The sequence below is a fragment of the Ammospiza nelsoni genome, chromosome Z, assembly GCF_027579445.1.
Source record: "Ammospiza nelsoni isolate bAmmNel1 chromosome Z, bAmmNel1.pri, whole genome shotgun sequence".
In the NCBI taxonomy this organism is placed as follows: Eukaryota; Metazoa; Chordata; class Aves; order Passeriformes; family Passerellidae; genus Ammospiza; species Ammospiza nelsoni.
The window spans coordinates 15,822,373-15,840,265 of NC_080669.1; the positions used below are offsets into that span (position 1 = coordinate 15,822,373).

Below are 17,893 nucleotides of genomic sequence, written 5' to 3' on the forward strand. Positions count from 1 at the left end.
TGACAGGAAGATTTCTTCCTGTTTGAGTTACCCCACAAACACATCACCAGTAGAGTGCAAACACACGAGAGAGATCATGTATGCAATTATGCACATTAGTAGGTGTTCTCTTTTGAGACACGATTTGTCATTTAAACAAAAGCTTAGAAGATAAGAAAGCCAGATGGACCCTGAGTACAAATGAATCATTCTGTTCCTCAGCATACATCCACTACAACCTGTGCTTTGAAAGGAGGCATGCTCACCCCGGGTGTTGCCCTGTGGGGCATGCACAGCCACCAGCCCCACGCCACAGGCTCGGTGACTGACGCAGCCTCGCTCAGCTGGGACGAGACCTCCAGCAGGTGCAACTTTGTGCACTTTGGCACAGCGCCCGCACCTGGGCAGAGGCGGTGCCAGCCGCCAGCCCTGCCGGACGCTCCGGGATGAGGCGTTCTCGGCAGCATCCCGAATCCCGTGCGCGGGTGGGCGGGCAGAGCATCCGCGGCTCCGGGGCGGCCCCTCCGCGGAGCGCCGCGGCACCGGCGCCGGGCACCAAGGGAGCGCAGGGGCGGCCCGGGAGCGATCCCGCCCGGAGCGATCCCGGGGCCATGGAGGCGGCCGCGGACAGCGCCCGGTTCGCCTACATCCTGGAGCTGCTGCGGCGGGACAAGGTAGCGGGACAGCGCGGGGCACAGCGCAGGGCGGGCGGGCAGAGCCCGCGGGGAGAGACCGCTCCCTTCGCCAGCGGTTTGTCGGGTTTTCAGGGGAATGTCGGGGGAGGAATGACTCGTCTGTACAGCTAATGTACTCTGGAGGCTCGACTAATATTTGTCACACACTTCCGAGGCTACGGGGTGAAAACGTTAAAAAACAATTTCCACGCGAAGTGTCCCCCAGCCCAGCCCAGCACAGCTGGGCGCGCATCTGTCGCGTCCCAGCCGCGCTCCTGCTCCGTGCGCGGGGAATGCCCCGCTCCAGCGGGATGGGATGCGTCTGCCCGGGGGGATGCTGCTGCTGCTGCTGCTGCTGGCCACAGCCTGCGGGCAACGCTGCAGAGAAAGCTGCCTTCCCCAGGCTCCGATTCAGAGCTGGCACGTATCTTGAGGAAAACTTGTGCGCGCATTTCGTAGGAAAAAAAAAAAAAAAAAAATAAAAAGAAAGAAAAAAGAGGAAATCCAAATTCTTGTACTGCTGAGATGCTGATATGTGTGAAAACTAGGGAGCACCAAAGATTCAAGCACAGTGTTTTTTGGTTTTTTTTTTCAAAAACTGAAGCAGCCACAAGTTTAAACTATTGTTTAATTATTGTTTGCCGCAATTATTTTTAAACTTAAGAATAATTGTGGCAAACAATGATGCTATCAGAAATATTGCTTATTCCAGACTCATCCTGGTGGCTTTCCAGCATATCTCTAAAGGCTGCCTTCACAGCCAGGTGTTTGTGCACATCCTTCTCCCTCTCCCTCTCCTCCACTCCCTCTTCTAAAAGTTCTGGAACAACCTTTAGAGCAGGTGAATGAGGAGTTTCCTGGGTGATTTTCTGCTTCTCCTTGCCTGAGCATAATCATGAAAAGGAAAATTCAGTCTTGTTCTGTCCATTTTACACACCAAAGAAAATAATGAAGTGTTTCAGGCCAGAAACGCCTTGTGCCTGCAATGTCCCTGCAATGGGACAGTGCTACATCTGTCCCTTATTCCACAGTTAAGCAGTTTGTACTTAATTCAGACACCCTCTGCAAGAGCATATGGCTCGATAGACAGCAGAGTTGGCACAGTAGTGTGAAATATGCATGTTTATTACAAACAGTGCTGTTGTTTATACACAGACAATGACATTGCCAAGTCCCATCATCACAGACACTCGATGTACGTGAAGAAAAGGGGAGCAAGATCAGTTGTGTGACTCCCACAGACTTCCCATGGTGGCAGTCACTCTTGGAGCTTCTCCAGCTCCCTGCTCTGAGACCTTTTGCTCTCCACATTTTCCTTTTGCATTTTTTGAACCTTCAGACCGGGGTTTTAGATTACAGCCTCTTTGTAATTTATTGATGTTATCCAGCAGCTTGGAGGTATTCTGCTGGGATAATTAAACTGCTTTCTCAGATGACATAAATCATGCCAGCATGCTAAACTGTATTTGCTTGGGGTCAGGGTATTGCAGCTTAGAGGTTTCAGCACTCCAGTCTTCCTGTTCCCTCTTCCCCCCATCAATAAAGCTTTTTCAATAACGCCTGGAAGCATTAACATTCTCTGAGTTAACTGCTAAGCATCTGGCTTTCACTGAACAAAGATCTATTAGAAAATCAGGACACAATAAGAATACTTTACACTTGCACACTCACTCTCAATGCACGGGGTCCCTGCAGTACGGTGCATCAGCTCTTGAATCCTGGGCACATGACCCCTTTTGGCAAGCATGCTGTTTTTCCACTTAGCTGGCAACCTCCCTCAGACCTCTCAAACAGGGCAAATCATTATATATCACTTTTCCCCGGGGGAATGTCACTTCAAAAACCTGTTATCCCTTTTAATGATCTGTACTCATTATTCTCCTGTGACTCCCCTTCGTACATACAACTTGCACATAGTACCTAGAACAGAAAGATGCATGTAGCACTTTTAGTTCCAACAAGACACTCCTTGTGTAATCCATACATCCACAACATCTGTTTAGGCTCACTACAATACTCTCTGAGATATTCTGGGCCTCCGTGGCACCTGTCACAAATGTCACAGTAGCATCTGAGAACTCCAAAATACCCCTGAGAGACAGATTAACAACTAACTGTGTTTTGTATCAGAGGCACTGGTGCAGAAAGAGATTGTGTGACCTTCTTTCAGGACTCTGAAATCTCAGTTCAAACCACAGCAAGGACACTCATCTCTCTCAAAATGATATGTCATTCCAGAAATGGTCTCAGGCTTCTTCCAACCCTGCCTCTTCCCCACACTCCCCCAAATTATTCCCTGTAAGTTTACTTTTGCAGTAGAAAAAATACACTCACTCCTACCCCAGCTATTCACCCAAACTCCAATTCAAATTGGTTTACTTTCATAGGTGTATGTTTTCTTCTTTTGAAATGCATGGGATTATCTCGTAGCATTAACTCCAGAGAATTTTTAGATGTTGTAAAAAAACAATCATATCTGATGGGCTAAATGATACCAATGCTTGCCATCTGTTCCGTAAAACCATTTTTGAGCATTTTTCTATAAGCAGAATACAATCAATAAGCTGATATAAACCAATGGGAGTTTCAGATGGAAGCTAACGACGTGCTCGATTTTAATCAAGGTCCTCACTTGTTTGCTTTGTTTTACCATCTTTTCCTACACTCCACACGTTTGCAGAAACCAATAGTTTGTTGTGGGATCTCAGCACCTCAGGATGGAGGTGCAGAGTGGCCGAGAACACCCTTGGGGGCTCGGGAGTCCTGGAATGTTGCCAGAAGTGTCTGGTGGCTGGACTTTGATCCGACACAGGAGACGACACCTGTATGAGGACTGGGAAGGTTTCACTGGGTGAATGGTGAAGGGATAAGTTAGTCAAAGTGTAAAACACAGGGTTTAGGATTTTGGTACAGGGGGGTCTAAAGAAGTAAGATGGAGGAATTGGGGCGTGTCCTGTTCTTCTTCTTCTTCTTCTTCTTGGCCTCCATCTTCTGTGGTGGTGGTGGCACTTGGGGATTGGTTATTACTAAAAGTGCACCGGTTAATAAGGGTAGAGGGTATTGGGGAAAAATGATAAATATTGTACACGTAACTTCGGGTATAAAGATAAGTGACCGCCCAGGGGCTTGTGAAGTGTGCCCATGGCTGACTTGCTGTGCAGACCTCTGTTGGGCTGAAAGAAAATCTTTTAGATAAACAATTAATAAACACCAAGACCGAGACAAGATCAGAAGTCTCTCCTCGTCCTTTGAAGCGCCGGGCTCTTCAAGGCCATCCCTGGGCCTTCCAGGCCACCTAAACAGCTCACAGAAAACTTACAAGCCTAAACAGCCGAGAAACTGAACAAGTGGCATCCCTGAGATATCGCCGAACATAAATCAGCAAAGAGAAGAAAAACCTGAAAGTTACAGTTTGTTGTTTATAAGAAACAGCTTTAAAGGCTATTCTCCAGTAAAAGCATTTAGAGAAATAGATACTACTGGAAACAAGCTCTAAGCCCCTTATGTTACGAGCATGAGAAATATATAAAAATAATTTTAAGAGCATTTTAAATTGTGCATGCTCTCTACCTGCAACCTGCAGGTGACACTGATTTCTGTCCCTGCCTTCTGCCTGGTTTCATATAATGACTAATGTAAAATTCTCTTGTGGTAGCATTTCACCTTTTGTCCAGGTGACAAAAAGGGACACAGCTATACAGAGGTTCAAACTGAAATCACAGTGAGGAGCCAGAGAGGAGAAATGAAACATTTGCTAGTGGTGGCTAGCAGGTGGCTCTGGGCTGCCTGATCAGCCAAACTGGAGCTCTGCTCCACATGTGAAAGAAGATAAGGCTTTGCATATTTCTTGCTTATGTGCAGGAAAGTGCTTCTTTGGGATTTGGGCCCCTATGAGGAGAATTCTCCTCTAACAGCAATTTTCTTTCTTTTACAGAGTATTCAAAAGCATGCCAGAATATGTGGTATTTGTGCATTTGCACAAAGAAGTGACTCTGGTTAAGAGAATATGTAGAGATAACTTGGAGTTCAGTGTCAGGCAGCAGCATTAAGTCAGATACTTCAGGGGGGTCTGAGATGGAGATCTAACCAGTCAAGAGCAGTTAAAATCCAATTTGCCTTTCTTCACAGCTTTTAATCAGTTACTTGGCTGGGTTAGTCAGCCTGTGTGACAGAGGTGTGTTTCCACATTTTAGACATGTCCTCATCACTCCAACAGTTTTCCTGAAGCACCTAGAAGCACATGGGATGTGACATGGCAGGGGTGAGCTGCTGGCTTTTTCTTCTGTCTTTTTCCCTGCCAGCTTTTTCCCTGTCTTCTGTGACAGGGATATCCAAAGTCTGAAGCAAAGGAGAGAAGCTCCCCATGTGCTCCATGTGTACTATACTATTTATTGTGTCACATCTTTATAGCGTCAGAAACTGACCCCATGACTGATTTGCTTATATTTTTTTTTCATGTAAATGGTTTATATTCTAAACACTTTTCAAAATAACCTTACATTGTCTTTCTGCTAAACAGTAATAATATCTTTAGAGATAGGACTGTCTCTAAATTTAGAGCTGGGAGATATTTTGATTTTCATGTATTGTATTTTTGGAAAGCTTTTGCATTAGAATTCTTCCATTGCTTGGCAAGTGATTGCAAGATATGGAGGGAAAGAGCAGAGTCCTCTGTGTGGACTATTGTGTGTAGTTGGTCCTTGGATCCTTTTCTGCTTTCCAGGCATCGTGGAACTGAAGCAGAGTGCTGTGTATTTGGCAGTCTGTTAAAAAGTAAAGACACACTGAACCCGTTTAGTACACTTTGAAACATGCTAGCTACAAATCCTACTCAAAGCTAATTGCAGACCCAGTGTACTGGCAGTTCAGTGAGTGCAGTCTTTATTGCTCAGTCCTCTCTGCAAAGCAGTGGCACATGGGACATCCTGAACTTGTCCAGTCCTGCTGATCAGGTTATGGGATCTGTTAGGAAACCTGCCCAGCCTTCAGGATGATGGACCTGTGGCACTTCTGTGCAGAGAAGACAAACAACCCTGAACCAAGGGATTAGGATATTTTTATGATGAGATACTCTGGCCATAGTTATGTTCACTTTGAAACACCCAAGGTCTACAGATCCACGCTAGCTCTTCAAGGTCACACAGTTGAAGGGCAGCCTTTGTGAAGACAAAACTGAGCCTCTATTCCTGAGCCAAAACAGACACATTTCTCTGAGGCAGCATAAATTCCTGCCTTATTGCTGCCTTATTTTTTAGCCTGCGTGACTGGAAGAAACCTGTGGGTAAAAGTCATCTTCATTAGGTTCAGCTGTTCAGGAGAAAAGAAGTAAGTAGAGAAGCAAATTGCATCGCTGACAATTTACAGAGAGTGGAATGAGGGCTAACACCCCTCTGAATTCCTCCTGGAAGAAAACACATTGCACAGGGAGAAAAGTGTTTGTGTGTCAGGACAGTCAGTCATACTAGCTCAGGAAAAATTCTGTTCTCATCCTGCATATCTCCACAGTGATGCACTGGCTCCAATAATATTTTCAGGCAGAGGAAGACAGACCAGCAGGAAACGGATTCAGTCTCAAGCTGTGGTTGCAAAATCAGCACTAAAATGTCTTGAAAAGCTTTGGTTTGAGGACCTTCTGAAGGCAGGGGAGGTGTTGGCAGAACCTTTCTGGTGCTTTGGGACAGGCTTTTGTTTTTTCCTGCAGTAAGACTCTAGCTGCACTTTTTAACAAGTGTAGGATTTTTACAGCTTGTTGGAAAGCAGTGCTGCATCCTTCTTCAAACTATCTTAATAGTCAATGCAAATGACACTTGGGAGATTTCTGCATATCAATTATTTAATTAACAAGCATATTTAACCTGAGGTAGGGTGGAAAAGAGGATGCCAATGCCCACCCATCCTAGTTACTGTTTTCTTCTGCTGTCTTGGCAGCGCAGGGCCTGGTGTAAATCTTGGTCAGGCCCTGTCTGCCAAAGCAACTGGGCTGAATTTTGAGGGATGTGTAGAGCTGCTTAAACACTACCCAGGCATTACTCCAGGCAAAAAGTGTCCCCTGTGAGCAGAACGGGTGTACAATTGATGCACATCTTTGGCTGGAAACAAAGCAGAAAGATAGGCCTGACTTCTGTAGTCATGCTGATCTTATTAACCCCCTTTTCAGAAGCCAAGGACAGGAGTCTTTTCTGACTTTGGTTTGTGCTCTTATCTTTTTAATGTATCAGTCATTTCTAGCTTTTGCTTTTCCTCCCAACACTTGAAGCTAATGACAATTTTGGCACTGCAAATTCAGTAGTCCTGAGCTAGGGGAGGATCAAAGGCTAGTAAAAAGGTGTGTCCTGGTTTAGGACAAATTAGGGGAAATCTCCAAGAGGGAGCCCCCCAAAACAAAACAAACCTCCAACCACCCCTCCCCCAATACCGGGTTCGGGAAGGAATTTCTCGGAGGAGCAAAGTGGAAAACAAAACCTATTTATTTACAAGTAACAAAAGAACGCTCCCCAACACAAGAAAAGAAAAGAAACCAGGCAGTGTTGTGGAGGGCGCGGAGCTTCTCTCGCAGACTCCGGGGCGGGTCCTGGACGTCCCAGGTCAGGTCCGGAGCCGGTCCAGTATCTTCAGGGGAGGGTAAGAAAGAGGGAACAAAAGAAAAGGAAAAAAAAAAAAAAAACAGCGCAGAAAGCAGAGAGCAAGCAAGCAAGCGGCTAGCCAAGCCAAGCAGCCAAAAGCCAAAAGCCAAAGTGCCCGGTCCGGTCACACCCCCTCCTCTCTTCCCCGCCCCGCCGCAGCAAGACGGCCGGGGGGGGGAGAGAGAAAAGGCACAGCTGCCAGACACAACACACGACATTGGGATAAAGGCTGCCACCCCACGACAAGGTGTGAGGGCAGAAGAGGGAGTTTTGCCCTTTGGAGACCTTCAAGGACGTTTTCTTCCATGTAATGGAGGTGGTAATTAAAATCTTGCTCTAAACCACCCTGAAGCCAGAGCAAACAGGTACACAAACAAGATAATACCTTACTGACCTGTTAAGAGGTTGAACAAGGAATAATTCACAAGTCCTGGCAGTAACAGTAGCTGGCATTTTGGTCCACCTGAAGACTTCAGGAGGCCAGGGGAAAATGTGTGCTCCACGTTTGTCTGCACCGGCAACATCCACCTGTGCTGGCATCTACACCTTTGGCACGGAGCTCAGAATGGTTTTCCTTGCTGAGGCACCAAAGACAAAAGTTCATCCTACTGTTTCAAAGGCAGCCTTAGAGCCCAGGGGTCTTTGTCCTCGTCTGGGGGTGATTGTTTGTGTGGCCCTGCATCAGCCACAATCAGGGGTGGGTAGCGTGCTAGTGCAGACAAGTGCTCATTAAAAACTGGTAAGCCTGCTGGTAAGGAAAGCTGGAATCAAGGAAGCTGGGGAATAGCAGAGGTAGGGTGAGAGATAATATCCTTATTCAGAGGCTTGCAAATCAGTATTCAAAACATAGTTGGAAGGCTGACAACATATGACCTTACCAACCTGTTCTCCCCACGCCCAGTTAAGTGACATGTATCAGTTTGAATACACACACTGTACATTTGCTGGCATTATCAGAATAATTTCAACCAGAGCACTCTGTATTTTTATGAAACTGGTTACTAAAGTAAATGCTAAATAATATCTTTATAAGTCTTCTGTAGAAAGTTCTTCTTTGTTATACTGGAGATGTAAAAATATCACCTCTGTCTTCATGATTTGTGAGTGTAAATTTCCATTCAAGTTTCACATCCAGGCCCCAAAACCCAGGTGTAAATAATGTCCAAGCAAGGCATGTCAACAGTGTTTGTTTTATTGACTCATATGAAAAGTAGTTTTCAGGGGATAAGGGAACTTCTTATCCTGATGTTTTTCTTCAAATAAGCAAGTAGGTCAAATTTGGTGTTTGTCAAACTGGCAACATTTCATCATTCATATAATCCAGGGTTCATGTATTTTAATTAACTAAACCTCCTTCCCCTGTGTAATGTGAGGACAGTGCATGCTTTCACTCAAAGCTCTCTAACTGGTTCTTTCTCCCTTAGCTTAAGCTATGTTAACTATTGCCACTGCAATGGTTGTGTGTGCACCCTTGCCAAAACCTGAAAGTGCTGGAAATTTAAAAGTATTTTTAGTTTGTTCTGGTGGATGGTGAAAAGGGTATTTACTACCCCTTTTCCAATGGCAACGCGCTGTAAGGGAAGGGTAGGAGGTGCTGGCCATCATAATCACTTCTTCACCTCTTTTTCATCCTAGCTGCCACAAAACCTGCCTGGTGCATGCCCCTGCATGATATTTGAGAACTCAGGGCAGTCAGGCAAAGCCCCCAGTGACAGGAAAAGGGGAAACACCACACCTATTTTTGATTAGGGGATGAAGGAAGGTCTGGGTAATTACAGACTTTGAGCCTTACCTTGGTGCCTGGGAAGACCATGGGACAGGTCCTCATGGAAAAATGTTAATGCACACGAAAAACAAGGAGGTGGTCTGAGACAGCCAGCACAGCTTCAGAAAGGGGAAATTGTGCCTGATCAAACTGGTTGCCTTCTGTGATGGGGTGACTGCAAAAGTTGACAAGGCAAGACCGAGAGATGATCTCTGTAAGGTCTTTGACACATTCCCACATGACATACTTATCTCCAAATTGGAGAGACATGGATTTGATGGATGGACTATTCAGTGATAAGGAATTGGCCAGAGAGCTGTGGTCAATGGTTCTGTGTGCAGGTGAAGGCCAGTGATGAGTGGTTTTCCTCCGGGCTCTCTCTTGGGACTGGTGCTCTTCAGCATCTTTATTAATGACATGGACAGTGAGATCCAGGGCACCCTCAGCAAATCTGCAGATGGCACAAAGCTGAGCAGGGCAGCTGACACAAAAGAAGGAAGGGATGCCATCCAGGGGGACCTGGACAAACCAGAGAAGTGGGGCCATGAGAATCTTACGAAGTTCAGCAAGTGCAAGTGCAAGGAGCTGCACCTGGATCGAGGCAATTCCAAATGCGAGGACAGGCTGGGAGAAGGAGTCCTTGAGAGCAGCCCTGAGGAGAAGGACTTGAGGGTTCTCAGGATGAAAAGTTGGATATCAGGCACCAGTGTGCACTTGCAGCCCAGAGAGCCAATTGTATCCTGGTTTGCATCAAAAGAAGTGTGGCCAGCAGCTTGAGGGAGGAGATTATCCCCCTCTCCTCTGCCCTTGCTCTATCCACCCAGAGTACTGCATCCAGGTCTGCGATGTCTCAGCACAAGACAGACACAGATCTGTTGGAGTGAGCTCAAAAGAGGGCCACAAAAATGATCAGAGGGCTATAGCACCTCTCCTGTGAAGACAGGCTGACAAGGTTGGCACTACTGAGCATGGAGAAGAGAAGGTTCCATGGAGACCTTACTATGGTCTTTCAGTACATAAAGGGGGCTTATGAAAAAGACGGAGAGGGAGTTATTACATGGCCAGGTAGTGTAAAAAGGCATCATGAATTTAAACTTAAAGAGGGCAGGTTTAGATTATATGTTAGGAAGAAATTCTTCACTGAGAGGGTGAGGAGACACTGGCATAGGTTGCCCAGAGTAGCTGTTGGCGCTACAACCCTGGAGTAAGGCCAGGTTTAAGAAGGATTGAGCCATCCATTCTAGAAGGTGTCCTGGGGATTGGAAATAGATGTTTGGGTTGAGAGGACAATATCTGAAGCTGCATCAGGAGTAGTTTAGCTTGGACATGACAGGGAATTTCTTCAAAGCCCAGGGAGGTAGTGAAGGTATTTCAGGAAAGACTGGATGTAGCTCTTGGCACCAAGGTCTAGTTGACATGTGTCAACTCCGGGGCGCGGAGGCTCTAGGACACAGAGTGGACTCGATAGCCGCAGAGGTCTTTTCCAACCTGGTTGGTACTGTGATTCTGTGATCTTCGAGGTCCCTTCCAAGCCAAGCCGTTCTACGACTCGGCGATTCAATCACACGGGTACCACGGGGGGTGATCAATGGCTGAGCGGGAGAGCCCTCAACACTGCCGGGACGGGCGGCATTTCCGGCGCCGCCTGGCGAAGGACAAGGACCAGGACAATAGCAGGGCAGAGCGGCGGTGTCCCGCGGGGCGCGGGCGGCGGGGCCGGCTGGACAGCTCCGCTCTGCGGCGGCAGCGGCGGCCGCGCCCGCCCCGCCCCGCCCGCGCTGCCCCGCGCCCGCCCGCCCGCGCTGCCTCCGCTCGCCATTTTGCGCCGGGCGCCGCCGCGGGCGCTGCTCCTGCGTGTCCCGAGCGCCCGCCCGGGCTGACGGCGCCCCGGCGCAGGAGGAGGAGGCGGAGGAAGCGGTGCAGGGATGGAGAGCGATCGGCTGGAGAGCCCGGTGAGCGCGGGGGGAACCGGCGGGGCGCGGCCGCCAGGGCGGGGTGCGCCGTTGCGCTTCCTGTGCTGCGGGGGGCTGCGGGGTGTGTGCCTGCCCGTCAGTCCCTCAGCCCGTCAGTGCCCCGCGGTGGGCGCCGGCACGCCCGTCCCCGCGGGGCTGTCGGCGCGGCCGGGACGCCGGGCAGGGCTGGCGGGGAGCTCCGACGGGCGCGGGGCACGGAGGGGAAGCGCTGCCCGAGGGCGCCGGGCGGAGCGGGCGCTGCCGACACCGCGGCTCGGCTGCCCGGGGCGGCCGCGGGGGTCGCGGAACTGCTGAAGAGCCGCACCTACCCACGGGCGGCTCTTTGTGCGACAGATAAAAGACGTAAATAAACATATAAATAAATAAATAAATAAATAAATAAATAAATAAATAATGTTCCTGACCTCAGAATTGTTACCCCAATGAAGTCAAGACAGTTTCAGCCCTTAAACGTGAATTACACGTCAGGAAAGCCTGTTGTTTACCCAGTCTGACACTTAATTTCCCTTTTTCCCCCCTTCTCCCTCTTCCTAAGCCAGCGAGCAAGCCAAACATATGGACTCCTATTGTTGAGACGTATGGTTGCGTTCGGTTGCATTTCACTAGGTCCTTGAGTGGAATTAAGACTACTCCCCTCCTTTCCTCCCCTGCAATGCAGACATGACCTAAAGATGAACTGAGTTTGCCTAGTGGCAATGTTCACTTCAGTTGAAATGAATGCTGTCAGTGCTTTCATAAATGTTAATTGATATTTGTTTTATCCAAAGAAGTGCCTCAAACCAGATAAAATTGTGTGTATTTGTTCTACAGATCTGGGGTTTGGTGACATAGAGTAGTGCCATAAGTCTTGGTGGCTCATGTTTTCCTGCACTTAGACTTGTTTCTCCCTCTTTCTATCATGAAGATTGCCATTAAGGGTATTGAAAGAGAGCTTATCTGCCCAGCCTGCAAGGAATTGTTTACCCATCCACTGATCCTTCCCTGCCAGCACAACATCTGTCACAAATGTGTGAAAGAAATACTTTTTGCATTTGAAGACTCCTTTGCTGATGGAGGCTCTGAATCCTCTAATCAGAGTAGCCCTCGAATTAGAATCACTGCTTCTAGCGTGGACAGAATTGACAGGATTAATAGAGCAGGTATGTAAATTATGAAATTGTGCATGTTTTCCTGATTTTATTATTAGACTGGCATGAGTGGAATGGTGTCTGCATTGGTAAGTGTCTTCCTGGTACTCCTGATGCAGTTATAGAGATAACTTGGGGATAGTGCTACTCTTGTTAATTTTGTGTCCAGAACAATGGGAATATTTTTAAGGACAATGCACTCTGTTCGATCTTTAATAGATTTGTCTTTGTGGCATTCTGTAAGTCTTTATAACCATTGTGTTGTTAATTTCTGCATTTCAGTTACATGGACATGTAGTAGCATCATGTTCAGTAGCATGGAGATGTAGATTTTGATGATTTCATTGCCTGCCATGGTTTGCTCTGGTTTCAATGAGCCCCAATGCAGTACTTCTGACTTCCTTCTGAGCCTGTGTAGACTTTGCAAGCTAGTTTTGTCCTGCCCACTTCATTATGCATACAGTAAATAATTTTCCATTGGTTATGATTATTGCACGGTTGCAGATTTGAAGGGCAGATGACTGGAAGCAGACAGCCCTAACAGCCTCCTTCTTGCTTGAAGATTTAAGGAGTGCTTAGCTTTAGGACTACTCATGCTCTTTGTGGTATCCTGCTAGAAACATTCTTGCAGTCTTTGTAATCCGTGGATGAGTTGGTCTGCTCTCCTACAGATGCATTGAAAGTGCTTTGTGCATGCTTTACTTCTTGAAAGATATCTAATCTTGGCATTCAGGCTTTTTTCTGACATAATTATCCACTTTAAAACCACACTTCTCTGTGCTCAGGAAGAGTTACCAACAAGAGAAACTCCAAAGCTTTATCTTTAAAAGGCTAATGCTGGTTCATAGCTTCTTAATGATTAGAATGATATTAAAGAGGATCAGCTTTGGCGAGTGGGGTGGATTCTACTAAATTGGTATGAAGTTGTGGTTGGCTCTGAAGATTTCTGAGCATTGTCCCTAGAAAACACCTGGTTGGGAGGCAAGGAAGGAAGTTTGGTTGAGGTGTCCTGGGATTTTACACCTAGGCTGGAGACAGCTCATGGGTTATCTTATATTTCACGTTACTAAAGTTCATCCTTCCCAGTTTTCGCAGATCAAATGTGCAATTTCACCAGCTTCTTTTAAACAGCTGTTTAGTTCTGCTTAGTACTGAATTGTTAATACCGGTACTCTTTCAAATAAATTTGTTAAGCAAAAAGCCACATGGTACTTCTCCTGCCACCACCACCCTGTCCTGAGATACATGTACACAGGTTGTTGCAGGAGTTGTAAATCTTTAAATCCGCTGTGGTCTGCCACAGTCTCAGCAAACTGATGGGAATATGTCTCCTGATCTGACCTGCTAACAGGGAGGTGATGGCTTTCCTGAAGACCTGTTTGATGAGTAGCAAGAGAGGGTTGAGATTTAGAAATAATGAGCTTGCCCCCTCTTACCTCAAAGAGCTTTGGGCAGATGCACATCACAGGAAAATTATAATCTCAGACAGTTCAAATTTACAGAATAAAAAGCATATGGAAATTGAAGCATTAAAGAATAGATGTTTAAATTCAGATTATACTGTTTTTGCTTCTAATGTTATAGGCATTATAGCTCCATTGCTATATCAAGTGTGAGATTTGCTGTCAGTCCAGTTTGGTACCAGCAATGTTCGCCAGCTTGCAATTTACATTTGCATAGTTGTTCCCTTGCATCTGAAGAACTCATACTGTGCATTGCCTTGCTAAATTGGCTTTGTGATCTGTAGGGGAATTTGCAAGAAAACAGCTCCATAAGAGAGATAATGCAAGGAAAACATTCAAAGTGGGGTCTCACATGCATAACAAAAATCCACTAGAACTTGTGGGAGGCTTGTGCAGGGCATGTCAGTGTCAAGACCTTAGTGCCACATTTCAAAATGCATATGACACCTTATTCCCACTATGGGGTTTCTTTTTTCCCCCCACTTAAAGAATCCCTGATGTCTCTGTAAGGAATAGAATCTATTTAAAATGGGTTGGCATTTAAATTCTTGGTATGCCAGAAGGACTGTAGAAGGACTGTAGAAGGTCTGTGTTTGGTCATGCTCTGTATTTGTTGTGCACACACAGCTTGCATTTACAAGTACAATTTATCTTAATGTAAAAGCGACAGAACTCATTGAAATGGAGTGCTGCTTAAAAACCAGTGTATGTGCTGGTTAAAAATACTCTCCTGTTTGTATTATATTTAAAATAATTTTTAATTAGCAAAGCCTTGCTGTATATAACATGAAAATGAAGGCTATTTCTTATTGCTGTTCAGTTATCTCTAATGTTACTGTAATTACAGTGTGGGTGCAATTAAAGCGTGTAATGTGGTTATGTTGACACTCGTGTGAAAGTTTGAAATATCTTTCCCTATGCCCCCCCCCGCCAATGCCTTATTTCTCCCTTTTCCTGTTCTGCTTAAATCTTACTGTTGTTTGCTATGCTAGGAAATTAAACATTCTTGCCTTTCAACCCTGCAGGAGTTAAGCAGCCACAGGAGAGAAAAGAGTTGGTGCTTTTCATTTGAACCATTGTAAACCAATGGTATATCTCATTTTTTGATGTCTAAACAGCTCTCTGTTCATTGTTCGCAGCCTCACAGAGGAGGTCTTTTGGGTGCAGAGGTAGAAATGCTTCACTTCTTGTGTTGGCTAGAGATAGTCTAGCATTTAGATCTCGAGTTAAATATTGTCAATTAGCATATAGCTTTTTGTCAGTGGTCAAGTCCACAAAAATTCTTTTGCAGTGACTAAAGGTACAGCAAAGAAGTTCTATAAGGACAGCTTTTCATTCTGTGCAAGAATGATTTAAAGGTCAACTGGACTGGAATTCAGTTAAGGATTGGATTATATTTTTTTCCTTGTTTGTATATGACTGAGTATACATTGGTGGGTACAAAAATGCACACAGAACCCTAGCAATCACCACACCGCCTCCTCCACCCCCTGCTTTTTAATTTTCAGGAGTTTACATGCTCAAGTTTCAATGAAACTGTCTTACTGGTAATGAAGTTTGATTATTGGATTGATCTTCCTTACGTTTACAGGTGGTGTTTGGCCATCACTGCTAAATGGAATGTAATATTCATTCATTATTTTATTTAAAACTGCTTAATTTGATGAAGAACAGATTGAATTTTACACCATGTTGAAATGAGTAGGTAGTTATGAATCTCACAGTTTATCACAGCACATAAATGTGTGAGGAAAATGAAACATTTTACACTTAGACTTGTAGTATTTGGTGTGTCTAATGATACAACCTGATTGAAGGATTGTCAGTCTTTTAATTATATCTTGTTTCCAAAATTGAGCTTTGTCTGAGCAGCTCAACCACTGTGTGGACTTTTTTAATACTGATTACATTTTAAAAATGTAATTGTTGGCCAAAAATGGGAGAAAAAGTCCCCGAATTCTTTGTTGCCACAGTATTGGCAGACACATGAGTAATCATGGAATATGGTGTCCTTCAAGACAGATGTGAAGTGAGCTAAACACAAATCTGAATTTCACACTCAGTGGAGGACAAAGCAGCTGATGGGAAGAGGAAGTTTCAATTGCCTCAGTTGAAGGCTGAAAGTGTCATTAAACTGAGATACTGTACAGTGCCATCAGACCTCTTGGAAGGCTGTCCATGTCTGCTCTTTTTGCAGAAAGCTCTTTTGATTTGTGAAAGACTAAAGTATCTGAAAGTAACATTTTAGCTCTGCTGGCTTCTCTTAGGAGGCCTCTCCCCTTTCCCCTTGCCCCCTCTCTTTCTCTCCCGCTTCCGTCTTTACCCCTTCCCCTTGCTATACCCATCCCCTTTTTTCCCTTCCATTTTTCCTTCCCCCTGAAAGCCCATCCAAAAACATTAAATGAGTTATGGATAGCATATATATTTGTATTTTAAAAAAGATAATCCAGTTGCAAGAGAATCCAGTTGCAAGAGAATCCAGTTGACTTTTAAATCTTTTTTTATTAGACTTTCACACATTAAGTGTCCATGTCTTCCACAACCATAGAATTCTGGTAATACTTTTTACTTGAAAAACACAACTTTAAGATGTCTTATCCCTTTGCAAACCATTCACTGCAGCTTGGACTTTTGAACATTTTAAGTGTTGGTACCTCTCCTTGCGAAGATGATGTTTAAAAATTGTCTTTAAAGGACATACTTAAAACTGCTTTTTGACTTGAGTCTTTGCAATCTGTATGGTAATACTTGTGAGTCTGAGTGTATGTTGTGATTTTTTTTTTGTAAACTGATTGAGCAACTTATTGCAAGTGGAGCAATCAGTTTACAAATCACAGTGGAAAATTTCGTGTGGTGATTTCTAATATTTCACAAAATACATATTTGCTTGTTGTAAACTGAATTGGCAAGTCTAAAAGAGAGTGTGGGTAGGAGCTAACTTTCTCTGAGCTGCACATCTAAATATGTCTACAAAATCCAAGGGTTTTTTTTCTCTTTTTTTTTGTGTGCTTTTTTTTTGTTTGGATTTTTTAAAATATAACCAGAATTTAGTTTCAGCAAGTTGGACACCATACAGATAGGAAAGATAGTGTCCACAGTAATTCACTACTTCTTAAAATATGAGTATAGAAATCCTTTAAGCAGAAAGCAAACTAGAGTGTTAGTATTTTAACACTCAGTAGGCAAAAAGAGGATGTATCTCCTTATTTTTTATTATTGAAGTGGCAGGACACGCCAAGCAGCTTAGCAAATAAATTTCTAGAATTTAAAATGGGAAAAAACCCCCAACCTAGATTCTCAGAGTGCTGTCAATGAAAAGGGATGAGACATCTGAAGGTGTGCAGGACTTCCTTGATACTGGATTGCTTTCCGTAAAGAATGTCACCAGTCTTGGCAGAGCATGGCTCATGATGAGACAGTCTCATTTCAGTCCACCACTGGCAGAATGAAAGGCCTCCATTGGGATGGATAAGAATTTCAGATTGTATTTTTAAACTTGACCACTGCACCATGGTTTTTTTCCTTGTTTTCTTGCTTTGTCATTGTTCACTCTCTGCTCTAGCATACTACTTGTAGGCAGTCCTGATATGTGCTGCATTGTATGATTATTTTCGTAGTGTCAGCAAATGTGTGTATTCTAGATCACTTTTTGTAGCTGTTTTCTGCATGGCGCTGCATGTGAAGTCATCTTGTTGTCTAGGACATTGTAGAAGTCTGCATAGAAGATTTCTCTGTGTTCCTGTGTGCAGTGCTAGCTTGGAGCGTACACTGAAAATACAATTTGTGTTTCACTGTTGTTGCTGTGCCTTGCATGCGTGTGTTGCTGTGTATGCCAAGTTATAGGTACTGCAGGGTGTGCAGTAATTAATTCATTTCAAGTAAATATGAAAAAAAGTGAAATCAGGCAACAATCTCTGCTCCTTTAGGTAGAGATTTGCATACCTGTGCCTTGTGTCACCCATCTTCTTCTGTAAATGCAGCCTAGTTGTGCTGCTCGGAACTTACAGAAAAGCATGGGACCAGGCTGGGTGGGAGACTGTCAGTGCATGCACACTTATCCATGCTCTGATTGTGAGTTCTTAGCTGACAGTCATACATAACTACCACAGGTTAAATTTCAAAGATATTTAAAGGAACTGATTCCTCATAGGAGGGTTGGTTTGGTGTTTTATTTGAAGAGACTGGAAAGGGCATGATAGGAATGGAGGTTTTGGATTGTTAGGTGAAGGAGCAGGAGAGCAGTTCAAGGCAAGTCTATTTTGGGTAGCAGTACAGGACACTTCAGAAAG

General features: G+C 44.9%; 1 protein-coding gene across 1 annotated transcript in view; it reads left to right on the forward strand.

The window, feature by feature from the left end:
- The first annotated feature begins 590 nt into the window (after nucleotides 1-590).
- The window catches only part of TRIM36 (tripartite motif containing 36), a 32,812-nt gene continuing 15,509 nt past the window's right edge, over nucleotides 591-17,893 (forward strand). The window contains exons 1-2 of the mRNA XM_059493129.1: nucleotides 591-653; nucleotides 11,919-12,153. Coding sequence (XP_059349112.1) covers nucleotides 591-653; nucleotides 11,919-12,153 — 298 coding nt within the window. The remainder of the gene's footprint in view (nucleotides 654-11,918; nucleotides 12,154-17,893) is intronic.